This window comes from Lycium ferocissimum, chromosome 8, assembly GCF_029784015.1.
Source record: "Lycium ferocissimum isolate CSIRO_LF1 chromosome 8, AGI_CSIRO_Lferr_CH_V1, whole genome shotgun sequence".
NCBI lineage: Eukaryota > Viridiplantae > Streptophyta > Magnoliopsida > Solanales > Solanaceae > Lycium > Lycium ferocissimum.
In genome coordinates, this window is record NC_081349.1 from 15,394,470 (window position 1) to 15,410,097 (window position 15,628).

At 36.1% G+C, this 15,628-nt stretch overlaps 2 protein-coding genes across 2 annotated transcripts in view; both read left to right on the plus strand.

Annotated features, from left to right (window-relative positions):
• Nucleotides 1-15,628, plus strand: part of LOC132067335 (2-methylene-furan-3-one reductase) — a 99,989-nt gene that overhangs the window by 46,285 nt on the left and 38,076 nt on the right. The gene's annotated exons all lie outside the window — the stretch shown is intronic.
• On the plus strand, nucleotides 9,198-12,458 carry LOC132067334 (probable nucleoredoxin 1). The gene is made up of 5 exons (XM_059460530.1): nucleotides 9,198-9,250; nucleotides 9,368-9,624; nucleotides 9,750-10,229; nucleotides 10,307-10,780; nucleotides 11,180-12,458. Exons 2-5 carry the CDS (start codon nucleotides 9,526-9,528, stop codon nucleotides 11,771-11,773), a joined length of 1,647 nt encoding a protein of 548 aa, XP_059316513.1. The 5' UTR covers nucleotides 9,198-9,250; nucleotides 9,368-9,525; the 3' UTR covers nucleotides 11,774-12,458.

Sequence of the window (15,628 nt, forward strand, 5' to 3'; positions counted from 1 at the left end):
GGTAATAAGGGGACACACGATGACGATGTAGATGGGGAGCTTTCAAAGGCTCCTGATGAAATCATCGAAATCTCCAATGGAAAAACTGAATTGATGAGTCAAGTCAAGCAGGGCAATGAAAAAGATGGAGTAGAATCTCTATAAGGCATAGAAGAACCAGGTCCCTCCATCACCCCACTTAAAGCTGAACATCGGGTAGCTGATGCTATGTCAGGCATTCCTGGGGATGAACAACGGAGCAGAAGTCATGCTTATGTAGATGTCAATGACAGATCAAAACATCGAGGAACTTGATCCTTTGAATACTGAAGTTCAAATATCCAACTGGAAGCACAAAGGATCTCATCCACTCAACAATGTGATTACTCCCTTAGACTGTGGTATTCAAACTAGGTCTAGGGCGAGAAACATGTTTGCCTTATCAGCCTTTCTATCTCAAATTGAACCCAAGAATATTAAGTAAGCCTTAAAAGATGTTGATTGGATAACTGTTATGCAAGAAGAGCTCTATCAATTTGAGAGAAACAAGGTGCGGCACCTGGTCCCCAGGCCTTCAGACAGAACAATGATTGGGACTAAGTGGGTGTTTCGTAATAATCCTGATGAATTTGGAAACACTACAAGGAACAAAGCAAGGCTAGTGGTTTAAGGCTACAATCAAGAAGAAGGTATTGACTATGATGAGACCTTTTCTCCTGTTGCAAGAATGGAAGCATTTAGGATTCTTATTGCTTTTACATCGCATATGGAATTCAAATTGTTCCAAGTGGCTATCAAAGGTGCCTTCCCTAATGGGTACCTGAAAGATGAAGTCTTTGTCAAGCAAGCTCCTGATTTTGAAAGTCATGAGCATCCTGAGCATGTGTTTAAGCTTGACAATACTCTTTATGGTTTAAAGTAAGCTTTTCCGGTATGGTATGAGAGATTGTCAAAGTTTCTTCTTGAAAATGGCTTTACAAGAGGAAAAATTGGCAATACCTTATTTTTGAAGAAAAGAGGAAGGAATCCGTTAATTGGGGAAGTTTATGTTGATGATATCATTTTTGGTGCCACAAATGATTCCCTTTGTGAAGAATTTGCCAAGCTCATGGGAAGTGAATTTGAGAAGAGCATGATGGGTGAGTTGAACTTCTTCCTAGGGTTGCAAGAAAAGCAAACCCCAAAAGGCATCATGATCAGTCAACAAAAATACATCAAGGAGCTACTTAAAAGATTTGAGATGGAAAATGCTAAGGCCATTGATACACCTATAGCCATTGCTACCCGGTTAGACATGGATGAACCTGGTTCTCCTGTGAATGAAACCATGTATAGAGGTATCATTGGGTCATTATTGTACTTAACTGCCAGTAGACCCGGCATTGTCTTTAGTGTTGGGTTGTGTGCAATATTCCGATCAAGTCCAAAGGAATCTCATTTTGAAAGCTTTCAAAAAAATCTTGAGGTATCTCAAGGGGACTCAGGACATGGTCCTCTTTTATTCTTTAGGAGATAATTTTGACTTGGTTGGATATGTTGATGCTAATTATGCTGGATACTTGGTGGATAGAAAGAGCAGTTCTAGAATGGCACATTTTTTGGGGTCATGCTTGATCTCATGGGGTACAAAGAAACAAAACTTTGTGGCTCGTTCTGCTGCTGAAGCTGAGTATGCGGCTATTGCCTCTTGTTGTGCTCAATTTCTAGGGATCAAACAACAACTTGAGGATTTTGGTGTGCTTACTAAGTGTGTGCCCTTATTGTGTGATAATACTAGTGCATTTCATAAGGCAAAAAATCCAGTGCAACACAAAAGGACCAAGCAAATTGATGTAAGGCACCACTTCCTAAGGGATAATGTTGAAAAGGGGTTGATCTATATGAAGTTCTGAAATATAGAGGACCAGGTAGCAGACATCTTTACCAAGGGACTGAGCAGTAAGCATTTTGAAAGAAATCGTTTGGAGTTGGGCATGATTAAGCTCAACTAGTTGCCTCTCCTTAAAATCCCCTCAATGATTGGCTATGTTAAGAGGAAATATACAATGCTAAAAGTGTTTTTTGGTGGCATATAAGTCATTCCTATACTGTTACAGGTGTACACGCATCTTCAGGACAACATAAGTATTGAAGGTATTGCATTTTTCAGATTTTTTGCCTACATCTTAAAAAACTGTCAAGGAGCTTGGTTCCTATGGCTCAAGTTAGTAATCTCTTCAGTACCTATATGCTTTAAACTGTCTAAAAGTGCCACGTCATTAAATTTCTCCCGCCTCAATTTCAAACTTAAAAGCCCAAACGATACACCTACTCGAACCGACCCGACGTGTAAAAGAGTTATTTTTAACACCCAATAAAAACTGGTTCCTTGCTTTCCTATTTAACCCAAAAGTATCTCATCTCTCTCCTCACTTAAAATATTTCACCCTCTCTCTCTCTCCTGTTTAACATTTACCCTTTCATCTACTCTTTTTTTTCTTGTATCGTCATCTACCTAAGATTCAACCATGTCTCACAACAACTCTTCCTCTCCCATTGCACCAGAAACAAACCCCTCTCATTCACCTTCTAAAAACTCAACTTTATCAGACCCAAAATCGCATGATTTACCCCTAAAATCCCTAATCTCCGCTGACCAAAACCCCACTGCCAAACCACCATAACCAAAGGTTTCAGGTCCATCTAGGACTCACAAGAGTCAAACCCTAAAGAAGTTTGTGTCTTCTTTCTCACCCTTTGCCCCAATTGAAAAACCCGACTCAAAGGAAAGTTTCAAACTCTGTCTGTTTCAAAATTCTTCCAAAACATTGAGGAGCTTGACGAGAAAAAGGATGAAGGTGAGGTTTCTAGCCAAACTCTGGGTGCTAAGGTTATGGGTACAGAGGATCCAAGCGGGGTTGGCAAAAAATCAAGTCCCATTGCTATGCATGAGTCTACTGGTGTTGGTGATAATAGAGATTCTGTGGAAAATCCTCAAAAATTAGGTAATTCCAACCTTTTGGTTAGTGATAAAAGAGTAGAGGACTCTACTGTAGATTTTGATGGAAACCTGTGTGAAAAGGAATTGGGTATTTCTAATATTTGAATGTTGTTGACCCTGGATCTGTGTCTCCCATTATTGTGCCCTAGCGAGAACACTCTCATAAGAAGGAACTGGTTCCCCCAGTCCTTCTCAAGAGGTTGACTCTGACGATGATATCATTATAAGCGCTATTTTTTAAAAGAACTTTTGGTCATGCTAAGCAGAGTGGTGTTAATGTAATAAAGCATACTGCTTCTAAGCCACCCGCTACCAGGCAAAGGAGCAAGGCTAAACATGAGGCAAGTATTGGAAAGAAAAGAAGAAGGCTGGTGAAAAGTGGTCTGAGAGATGAAGAGGATGTGGTGACAGTGTCTAATAAAGAAGAGGAAGTGGAACCATCTCTACTAGTAAGGAAAAATTCTAAAAAGAAAAAGGAAAGAAAGTTGTGGCGGATGAGACTGAAGTAGAGGTTGAGAAGGAGAAGAGTGTGTACGCTCTTCTAAGAAAAGGAAACGCAGTGAGAGTGAGGAACCTAGTTCCTCAAGAAAGAGGCAAACGATTAAGGAGTTGGAATTGCAGAGGCAAGAAAATTTGAAAAAGCAAAAGGTGCTACTGGGCAACTGGGCAAAGTGTTTAACTCTGAAATTGCTGAAAAATATGGAGTGAAGGAGCTGCTGGAGATTTTTGAGTTTCAAAACTGGGAGAATCTGTTTGCCTCCCCTGCTCCTAGTGTCGTTGAAGATGAGGTGACAAAGTTCTACGTCTCCTTAATGTTCACTGATGACTCCACCTTAGTCATGATAGTAAATGAGTTAAAGATTGAGATAGACGAAGCAAAGTTGGGTGAAATTCTTGGTATCCCAACTGATGGACTGAAAATAATTTAAGGGAAGGCATCACAAGCTTTCAAAGATATAATTGTCAAAAGGGGAGTCTCTGCGAGATCGGTGAGAGGCTTTATAAGAATGGCTCAAGCCTGAGTATCAGCTCCTTTTTGAGCTTGTCAACAAAGCGTTACTTCCAAGGTCTGAAAGGAGATGTATTGCCTCTGTTGTGGACCTGGTCCTTTTCGAAGCTCTAGCAACTTTTCAATTTGTTAGTCTCCTGCTCTAATGATTGAGCATGATGATCAAAGTGGTTAATGCTAGAGAGGGCAAGCATGGTCTCCCATATGGCTTTTGCTTGACTAAGGTCTTTGAGCACTTCTATGTTAAGACTGGAAAGGCCACTATGACTAGAAAGCAGATGTTCACCATAGGGATTTCAGCGGAATGTGAGTGTTTGGAAAAGAAGGGGCTATTGGCAGCAATTCAACCATTTCTAGCCTGATTGAGGCTCAGGAGCAGGCCACTGCAGAAATTGAAAGGCTCCAAGCTGAGAATGCCATCCTGAAGTCAAAGCTAGTTGCAAAGGCACAAGAACCTGATCCCAGTAATGAAATGGCGACTACTAATGATGTGTTAAGGGCTGAAAATGTTGAGTTAAGGCAAAAGCTTGATGTGCTCCGTGACCAAATGGTCCAGGATCTGAGGGCTGCCAGTGAGAGATGTGATAAAATTCTCAAGGCTTTCGCTCCTCAGTTCCTTCCCAGCTTGTCCTCAATCTCCATGTCCCTTTAGCCCATTCCTCCCCTGTTAAACTCTTGTTTTGTTTACTCCGACCCCTTTGATGACATTAGTACTTGTGGATTTTAATTATCATAATTTGTACTGTTTTGACTGTTATGTCTTGGATATTATCACTTTTACTATATTTAATGGGCAATTACTTTGGTTTATGCAATGCTTTCTATCTGTTGTTCTTGTTTTTGCTTATGTTGTGTTGCCCTAGTGGCCATGAGTTAATGTCACTGAACTTCTTTGTGCTTGTGCCGCTTTTATAACTCTTTTCAATGATGCCAAAAGGGGGAAGTTTTCTAGGGGGTAAATTGATATGTTGATGCTGAAAGTTTAAGAATGGATGCCAACATGTTGTTTAAGTCTGATTCGCAGGGGGAATAAGTAGGGAACCTGGTTCTCGGCGGAAATTTTATTTATGGGTTTGTCATCATCAAAAAGGGGGAAATTGATAAGTTATATCATTTTGTGTTTTGATGATTTGACAAACATTTGAGGGACCAGTTACTCGATCAGGTCAGCTGAGTGTCGTACAGTCAACGCACTACAGCTAGGGGTGTACAAAGTAAACCGACAAACCGCACCAAACCGATAAACTGAGTCAAACCGAGAAAAAAACCCGACTAGTGGTTTGGTTTGACTTGGTTTGGTGTTGGGAAAAAAAACCCGACCATAATTGGTTTGGTTTGGTTTTAACTAAAAAAAAGTCAAACCGAACCAAACCAACCCGACATTACATGTATTCAATTTTTAAAATATTTTATACATAAAAATATTTATTTGTAAAGTAATTTATAAATATTTCTTAAATTTTTTTGTAATTTTTTATCTATTATCATATTATTCAAGCTTGAACTTAGAATTTTGAATGTCAATAAGTTTTATATCCTATGGATGTTAGTAACTCAAATAAAGTCCAAACCAAAACCAACTCAACACTAATCCTAACAAAAGAAATTCAATTTACCACTAGAAATGACAATAATGTTGGATATTTATTCTTTAGTTTTTCATAATTGATTTAGAGAGTAAAAATACATAACTTAAGTTTTTTTCTTTGTCATATAATTAATACTTATTTTAGCATGACTTAGTATTTTTAGATTATGGTCATTTTCTTTTATGGCTTGTTAATTAGCAATATTTATTTTAACCGATTATATTAGCTTTTGTTGAATATTTTAATACAATGTCATCACTCTTCTCACATTTTGTGTTATTTTCTTAAGAAACACCTTAATTATATAATTGTATCTTACTAGGACTAAAGACATATTTAAAGTAAAAGTTATATGTTTTGTATCAAGACTATTAAAAAAAAAAATCGAAAAAATCCGAGAAAATCGAATAACCCGAACAACCCCCGAGATTGAAAAACCCGAATTTTATTGGTTTGGTTTGGTGTATAAATTTTAAAACCGACGCAATTGGTTTGGTTTGGTGTTTAAAAAATCCGAACCAACGGCCATGTACACCCCTAACTACAACCGTAAAGGCTGCAGATCAAGTATCGTGCCGTCGACAGAATCCGCAAAGAGCACAGCTTTGTTAGAGGCCAAACCTAAAGCCAATACCAAAAGATGAAATGTCCCTATCCATGGTGACATGCTCCCCAATATATATACAACATGTTACAATGCTTAACCTAACACTACAAGTCTCAAAAATCACATTCTTCCAAGGTAGCCACCACTGCTCTCTAGGTGCTCTAAAGAACAAAGCTTCAACAAATCCAAGGACCAGATCCCAATAACTGAAGATGTTTTAAGTCCTAGGTTTGTTAAGTCTTTGTCATGTCGTTCTTCATTTGTAATCCCACTCTACTTTCGAGAAGTGTCATTGTAGGAAGGTTTCAACCTTTGATATTATGGTTTCTTGGCTATAGTTAGTCAAGGTGTGTTTGGGTGCTTGGCTAGAGTTAGTCAAGTTTATTTTGGTTGCTTGGCTAGAGTTAGTCAAGGGTTGTAGCTTACAATAGAGTTATTGTAAGGGGTGAGGAATTAAGAGGTTGTAATCTTTAAGTTGCTCAGTTTAGTGAAGTTGAAATCCTAGTCTGGTGGGTCGTGGTTTTTAATCTTTGAAGCGAGCTTTTTCGTATGAAATATCTGTCTTATTTACTTTTTATTTGTTTACTTGAGGAAACAGATAGAGAACCTGGTTCTCTATACTGTTTGGTAGACGCTTGGTTTCTATCAGTTAGCTTTTGTGTGTTTGAGATCAGATGGAATCCGAAAATAGGTCCATTATGTTGCATGAGAATTTTATGAATTACGCTTGAAGCAAAAGATAGAGAAAAAATCGGGGACCAAACACAAGATGTGGTTGTGTGGACCATAACTGCGACCATTGCTTTGATAAGATCCTAGTTGTTGCAGCATCTTGAATGGGCATGTTGTCTAGTATTCTATGTAGTATGTACTTTGGTAAGTCAACAATAATGGTAGGCTTCCTCAAATGACTAACTACCTTGCCTCGCCTCATACTTCTTCCCAGAAATATTTTGCAATTCTTTTTTGGTTGAGCATGAATTGAGAGATCTATAAATAGTTGTCTTGCTAGTAGCAGTGCATGTTAATGCACCAAAATTAATTAAATAGGAAGAAAACCAATAGGCACTTTTCTTGAGTTCTTCAAAGGACTTTTTGTTGAACTTCCCAAAGTGTGTTAATTCCCAACAGAATTTGTATTTAACAAATTAATGCTGGAATTAATTCTTAGAAACAGAGCCAGTTTTTAGTCTTCAATGAGAGTAAAATAAATTAGGCGTTTTCTGGACGTTTCTTGTTTAATGTAGATCCATTTTGCTAAGATGGGGGAGACATGGACAAATAGCAACTTTTTGGACTGTTAAATCAAAGCTTTAGTCACGATCATAATATTATTCAATTTTTAGCCGGTCTTTAACGCTTGGACAAAAATACTTTTAAACGAAAAATCTCTAGTATAGCATGCTGGGAAAAGGAAAACAACATGGATCCTAAGGATGTCTAACACGGAGCAAGGCAAATAGGAACATAAACCAAATGAGGAATGGTTTTGTGGTGGTGAAATTTGTTACGAAGGTTAATTTGTGAGAATGGGTTCATGGGTTATAACCTTGCTTTATGACTATGTTTTATAGTAACATAAGGCAATCATATATTGTAAAATAAAGATAATTCTTTTGTTTACTACAATCCAAATGCTCCCAACTCCCTCCAAATCTTGACAAAAAGTGTTAGAATGAGATGATTGGCATTAAAATGATGTCAGTTATCTGGACTCCAATATCTATGTTCCGTTCTAGAAATAAGGTAAATTTATTTTCCGGTATAGGGAGTTCTCATTCATTGTTACGATAGGTTGAGAGCAGTGCTCGCTCCCTTGTATTTGAAAATGATGAAAATAATTTAACATCAATTAGTTTTGGGTTCATTACCCAAATGGTCACTCAGCTATCCGATACTATCTAGTAAAGTCATGTTTCTTTTGTGTATAACATAAAAAGTCACTTAACAATGCCTATAGCACTCAGAAGGTCACTCAATTGGCCACATATCTATTTTAGTCTCTAAATTATCAATCTTTGTCCTTTTTTGCTTTTTTAATATATAATATGTATTTCTCTTTTTAATCTATATTATGAACTTAATTGTAAGGACAAATAAATTTTATTCATAAAGTAAAAAATAATTTCAAGCACATATTATGGTGTAATAATAAAATAATGGCATAATACATAAACAGACCCTCAAACTTGGTCTCATTTCTTAAGTATGCCCTTCAACTTTGAATGTGCACAAGTAGGCACATCAACTTGTCTCCACTTTATCAGTTGAACACTTTAACTTACAAAATGATCATCTAGACACCTCCAAAATTTATGTGTCACGTCAGTGCCACGTCAACATTTGTGTTTACGTGTTCAATGTTTTACAAGTTGAGGTGCCTACTTGTGCACACCAAAGTTGGAGGGCATACTTAAAAAATGAGGCTAAGTTTGAGGGCATACTTAAAAGATGAGGCTAAGTTTAAGAGCTTATTATGTATTATGCCTAAATAATTGAACATAGTTTTCGAGCATATATAATGTACATATTATATTGTAGATAGTTGAGTGACCCTTTGAGTTATTTCCATCTGCAGCTCGTTATGCAAGTTAAAGTTTTACCTTTCTCCTTCAAATGATTATGAAAAATTAGTTAAAATCTAGTATAATGAGCTGTAATTTTAGTAGTATTAGCAAACTCACAAGGGTTAAACGAATCCTCTGAACATTAGCTAGTACGTAGTATGGTTGTGGGGGTTAAGCCGTTATATAAAGTACTAGTTGTAACAAATTTTAGCATTTTTTATGAGATCACCTCTCAAAAATGATAAAGAAATAAAGAGAAATGTGTTTCTATACATGGAATTTTAATAAGGTTGTTTGGAGAAGCCGGCAAAGGATATAGCTTTTCTCAGTAGAGACAAAGAAGCATATTTGAGGAATCCTTTAAGTGGAGAGGAATCAAGATTCCACTTTCCATCTAAATAATAATATACCATTTCATTTGTCACTGTTGTGTATATATATATATATATATATAGCGGACCTGATTATAATATGGTAACACATTGAAATAAAATGCCATTCAAAGTTTGGTCTAGGCAGGTAATGCCTTCTAATCCATGTTCACATGACTCACAATAAGGCAATTAAAAACCATTTGAGAGGACTAACTTATTCAATTGATGATCTTATAAACAATTTAATATGTATTTGTGACAGGGCCGGCCAGGTTGAAAGTTCAGATGAAATTGACCGGCAAGTGCTCACTGTCCCTGATAAGGTTATCCATTTCCTTTAAGAGAGAACCAAACAGTATACAAATCAAATGAAACATGTTGAATATTGTCATTTTTGAAAGCTATAGGAATCAGTAACTGATGGCTATGGCAATTGATCAAGAAAGTTCTGCTAATGATCTCACAATTGTACTGTCTTCAAAGGAAAGAGACTTTCTAATACGTAGAAACGGCGAACAGGTATGTATAAGTTTATTTCTATAGAATTCTTGACTTTGCATACATACTTCCTCTATAGTCTTATTAAGAATAAGAAAGATTGAACCAAAACCAACTGGATCACTGCTTTTATACTTGTTTTGTAGGTTAAGATTAATAGCTTAAAAGAAAAGATTGTGGGCTTGTATTTCTGCGGTTCGTGGTGTGGTCCATGTCGCCAGTTTACACCAAAGTTGGTGGAAACTTATGAGGATATTTATCCTAAAGGTGACTCTGAAATAGTGTTTGTTTCATCTGATAAAGATGAAAAGTCGTTTATTGAACACTTAGGAAAAATGCCATGGCTTGCTGTTCCATTTTCTGATGCTGAGGCGCGTAAGAACTTAAAACAGTTGTTCAAAGTAAGGGCAATTCCACATCTTGTGTTTCTTGATGGGACAGGCAAAGTTTTGAGCAACGAGGGCGTTAAATTTATCAAACACTTTGGTCCTGAAGCCTATCCATTTACATCAGAAAGAGTTAATTACTTGAGGTTGGAAGAAGAGAGGGCTAAAGAAAATCAGTCTTTGACGTCTCTTTTAGTCTATGGATCCCGCGATTTTTTGATCTCAAATGATGGGAACAAGGTAATAATTGTCCTTGAGTTTGATCATCTCTATGCATTACAAGTTTTTGTGCTTACTCTCGATGTGTTTGTTTTCAGATTTCTGTGTCTGAACTTGAACGGAAAACAGTTTGCCTATATTTTGCAATGAGTAGTCATAGAGAGTGCAAGAACTTCACCTTGAAGTTAAAAGAGGTATACGAAAATCTTAAAAGAAAGAACTTTGAAATTGTGCTGATATCTCTGGATGAAAAATATGAGGATTTTAAGGAAAGCTTTGGAAGAATGCCATGGTTGGCTTTACCTTTCAATGATAAGAACTGTGAGAGGCTGGTTCGGTACTTTGAGCATAAACTCCGACCACAGCTTGTCATAATAAGTCCTGATGGGAAGACTCTGCAGAAAAATGCAGTTAAATTTGTCGAAGAATATGGTGATGAAGCCTTTCCTTTCACACAAGAAAAGCTTGTTACTTTGGCTAATCTAAAGAAGAAGAAACTCGAAGCACAAACATTAGAGTCCATTCTTGTTACTGCAGATCGAAATTTTGTCATTTCAAATGGTGGTTTAAAGGTAAGTTTAGCTTGTTTGGCCAAGCTTCTAGGAAGACAAAAGCTTGTTTTAGAAAGTTGAGGTGCTTGGTCAAGCTTTTAGGCAAAACATAAGTATTTTTGACTAACAACAAAAGTTGATTTACAAAAAGCTAAAAAACATAGCTTTTTTCAGAAGCATCTTTCGAACATTGACGATGCACAAAGTATTGTTCTAATATTGGCAAAAGTGCTTTTCAAATTGGATATCCAAATAGAAACTGCTACTCTCCAAAAGTACTTTTTCTAAAAACACTTTTGACAAAAGAACTTTCAAGCAGATTTTAGAAGTTTGCTCAAACAGGCTAGTATGCTTTAAATGAGTTACTGAAAATGTGGATTCATTTCATTAATCATGTTATTTTTCCTTGTACTTGTTCAGGTTCCTGTGTGCAATCTAGTAGGGAACAACATTATACTGTATTTTGCAGCAAGTTGGAGTCTCCCAAGTCGAGAATTTCTACCCAAATTCGTAACTGCATACCAAGAAATCAAGAAGAAAGATGAAACATTCGAAGTGATTTTCATCTCTAGTGATCAAGATGAACCTTCCTTTAATGACTTCTTTTCAAATATGCCTTGGTTAGCACTCCCTTTCGACGATGAAAGGAAGGCGTTTCTTTCAGGCAGATTCAACATTGTTGGCATTCCAGTGGCCATAGCCATAAGTCCTAGTGGCTGCACTGTAAATACACAAGTAAGGCATCTGCTAGAGATGCACGGTGCAGGAGCCTATCCGTTTACGGAAGAACACATAAAGAATTTGCAGCAACAACTCGACAAGAATACAATGGGTTGGCCTAAGAAAAGCAGAGATGAAATTGATCACAATGAGCATGAACTTGCATTAATACACCAGCAAGTGTATCTTTGCAGTGGGTGCAAGGAGATGGGGTACGGGTGGTCGTTCTTCTGCAAACATTGTAATTATGGGCTTCATCCAAAATGTGCTGCAAAACAAGATGAGATGAACTGAAACTAAGTGTTTTATGAAAACCCCCAAATTCCCTTTTAAGGGTTATGGTCACTCAACTGATAGTTATTATCTCAGAAAGTCACCAATTTCATTCAACTAAGGGAGTGATTTTCTGAGATAATAACTACTACTATATTATTTTTAGTGACCATCTCAGAAATCAACTCCCCATTTTAGTAACATAGATTCACTTTAACCTTATATGTGACCTCCAATTCATCTTGTGATTAAACATCTGGCTTATATTCAAAACTGTGATTTGTGTAATTTGTATAATTTACGTCTGAGCTTCTAATAATTAGTGGTTAGTTCATGATAATTATGTCTTTATGTACGGCGGTGAATGGTTCTTCGGATCGATTACAGATTCTCAGCCCTGTCCTTTGAGTTCCACTCTGGTTGGCCTCTCTTGTTTCCATCTTACAATGAGAAGATAGAGAGCAAAATCTACCTTCTTCACAGATTACAGAGCTACCGAGCTTCTCTTAAATCCAAGTAGTTGAAAAACGAGGGTAAATGAATGCGTCAAGGCAGCGAACAGGACAACTACATTTGTTTTTCACATTTTGTTTTTTTTCCTCCATGAGATGACTAAAAGGTGCTAGATGCACTAAAGTCAAACCGGATAAAGAAAGCAGTTATCCTATGTGTAAACCTTGTTGTAGGAGCAGGCCGGTCTAAGTTTGACTTTGTCACTGGAATTTCCGGGAATCAGCTTCACTAGACATTTATAGCCCATTCATGGCCAAGCTCTATTTGGCGGACAATAATGATTCAACGAGGTGAAAGTAAGCCTGTTAACCGGTTCAACCGGAACCGGACCGGTAACCGGTTATAAAACCGGCCGGTTTTCGATCTAAAAATCGGAACCGGCCACCGGTTCCGGTTTACCGGTTCCAAACATGGAAACCGGAACCGGACCGGTCCAAAACATTAGAAAACCCTTTTTGTTTTTTGTATAGTGTATATATATTATAGTATTTATTAGTATATTGTAGGTATATTTATATATGTTATATAAGTTTATAAGTAAAGTTTATATATTTACTAACTAACGAAAGATATATACGTATATATATATTAAGTTATATGCTTAAGTTATACTACATATACCTAAAATATACTAAGAATATACTTATATATATCAATATACTTAGGTTATATAACTTATATATATATATATATATATATATATATATATATATATGTATGATATATGTATACTATATATATTTATATATGTTTAAGTTATATGTATTATAACTTAAGTTATTTATAACTTAAGTTTTTCTAAGTTTATAAATTCCTATTTTATAAATTAAGTATATTTATATTATAAGTATATTTTAGTTATTTTTCAAGTATATAACTTTCTAGTTTTTAATTTAAGTAGATGTGTATTATAAGTATATTCTTAGTATATTTTAGGTATATTCCTAATTTAATATAAGTAAAAATATGAACACAAGTAAATAGAAGAAAGCTCAATGAGCCATATATTTTATTCATTCATGGATAACATTTATTTGCAAGTTGTAGTTTTTTTAACTTGCAAATAATACATGAGTTGCAAAGAAATAGTAGAATAATAAAATCAAAAAAGTGTCAATCATTTAGCTAATATCCGCCATATCATATTCGGTCATGGAGATATCTTCAAAATCTTCCATTTGGTCCACTCCACTTGCTATCAAATCTTCAATCTCTTCCTCTTCGCCTTCCACCGCTTCTAAGTTTTGGTTGCGTCGCTTCGATCTAATCCAATCGCGAATGCACACTAGTACTTGCAAGCTAAATCCGGATAATGAGTGTCTATGGTCTCCAATTTGTTGTCTTCCTTGGCTAAATGCACTCTCCGAAGCCACGGTTGATATTTGAACCGTAAGGATATTTCGAGCTATTCTTGAAAGTATCGGATGACTCGCCTTGTATTTCTTCCACCATGCTAAGACGTCCAAATCATCTAGTTGGTTGATATCCATATTTGGCTGCATCAAATAAAAGTGATATTCATCAAAATTTGCATTATGAGAAGGAGTTGGATGTGAATGTAAAAGTTTTAAATGCGACAAACCCGACAAGCCCTTTTTGCTACTTTGAGAAGTAGTAGGGCGTGGAGCAACGGGTGTAGCATTTTCTTCCAAATTAGAATAATGACTAAAAAGTTTTCTAAACTCGGCATCAATCGCGAGCTCGGCTTCAATTAAAGATGGTTCAACTTCCTCTTCAATTTCTAAAAAGGTATAAATTTGACCAACCAATGCTCTAGTATAAGACATTTTTAAACAAGGATTTAAAAGAGAACCTAATATAAATAAAGTTGGGATGGGAAAAAAAATACTTCTTAAATTTTGTTGTCATATTAAAAATAGCCGCTTGATAACCGGATTTATTTTTATACTCTTGTAAAACTCTAGCTATTTCCGCTAAGTAAGCTAAAATTTCGGTTACCGTGGGATAGAATTGTCTAGAAAAAGCAAGAGTTGCATTATAAAAAATTTGTAAAAGTTTAACACATTCCTTAACATCTTCTCAATCGGTAATATTTAACCAATCATCACTATCCGTATTAAAATGGTTGTGAACTTGTTGTATGGGAATCCTATAATCATATGCTTATTGTAACATAATGTAAGTGTAGTTCCACCTAGTGTCAACTTCTACTTGAATTTTCCTAGGTCTAAGGCCATTTTCCACACAAGAATTCTTAAAATCTCTCAGTTTTGCCCTATTAGCATTACAAAAAAGAAATGCAACCGCATTTCTAACTTTTTGAATAGAATCTTCAAAACACTCAAGACCATCTTTAACAATCAAGTTTAAAATGTGACAACTACATCTCACATGAAAAATATTTTTTAGCGGAGGGTTTAATTCCCTTTTTAAAAGACTAATCGCCTTTGTATTATTAGAAGCATTATCTAAAGCAATACAAAGTGTTTTTCTATAAATGTAAAAAAATCTCATAATAGTAGACATTGAATCCGCTAAAAAAATTTCATCGTGATGACCTTTCCCTTCATCATATAAAAAAGCTATAATTCTTTTTTGCATCACCCAATTATTATCAACCCAATGACATGTAATAACAAAAAAATCTAACTTGTTAAGACTAAGACCCAAATCGGCGGTAAGAGAAACACTACAATTTAAAGAATTAAATACATGGCGCAAATAAAATCTATATTTTTTTATACAAATCTATAACATCCGCTCTACAAGTACTTCTAGGAATACCCTCAAATAACGGATTATAACAACGTTGAATATAAGTAACAAAAGCAAAGTTCAATTTGTTCAGCCCAAGTTAGTCCATTGAGTCATTGTCCGCACATACGAAAGCCCACTCCATTAGCCCAAGGTTCATGCCACATATCAAGTGACGCGGTGCATGCCAACTCAAGTCAAGGACCAATAAAATCGTGCCACGTGTATAAGCGCTTATTAAAGATGTCATGTCAATAAAAGAACCAATCAACAAAGTCGCCAAGTATTAAAATGACATGGTTCAACCAATCATATACAAACCCTAGCTCATCCCCTACAACTATAAATAGGGGTCTTCACAAAGCCAAAGGAGAAAAAAAATACATAGAGAAGCTCTCAGCCGCAAGTCTTCCGCATACTAAGAAGTCTTCCGCATACTAAGAAGTCTTCGCTCCAAGCGGTGAGCAGCAAGTTTCCATACCTCTACGTTTGTGATTAAAGCCCTGGCCCGCGATTGCAGTTAAATATCAACAACAAAGTGATTCGTCCATTCAAGAACAAGTAAAGCCCTTAATTTTAATGCCAGATTGTGGAGGGGAGAAGAATCGAGGATTACATTCTTTTTATTTAAGATTTCATAAAGATTGT

Excerpts from the sequence above, each read along its gene's own strand:
- LOC132067334 (XM_059460530.1), top strand. The coding sequence starts at position 9,526 with ATGGCTATGGCAATTGATCAAGAAAGTTCTGCTAATGATCTCACAATT. Across the intron at positions 9,625-9,749 it reads TACGTAGAAACGGCGAACAG|GTTAAGATTAATAGCTTAAA; the intron begins GTATGTATAAGT and ends CTTGTTTTGTAG. Across the intron at positions 10,781-11,179 it reads TTTCAAATGGTGGTTTAAAG|GTTCCTGTGTGCAATCTAGT; the intron begins GTAAGTTTAGCT and ends GTACTTGTTCAG.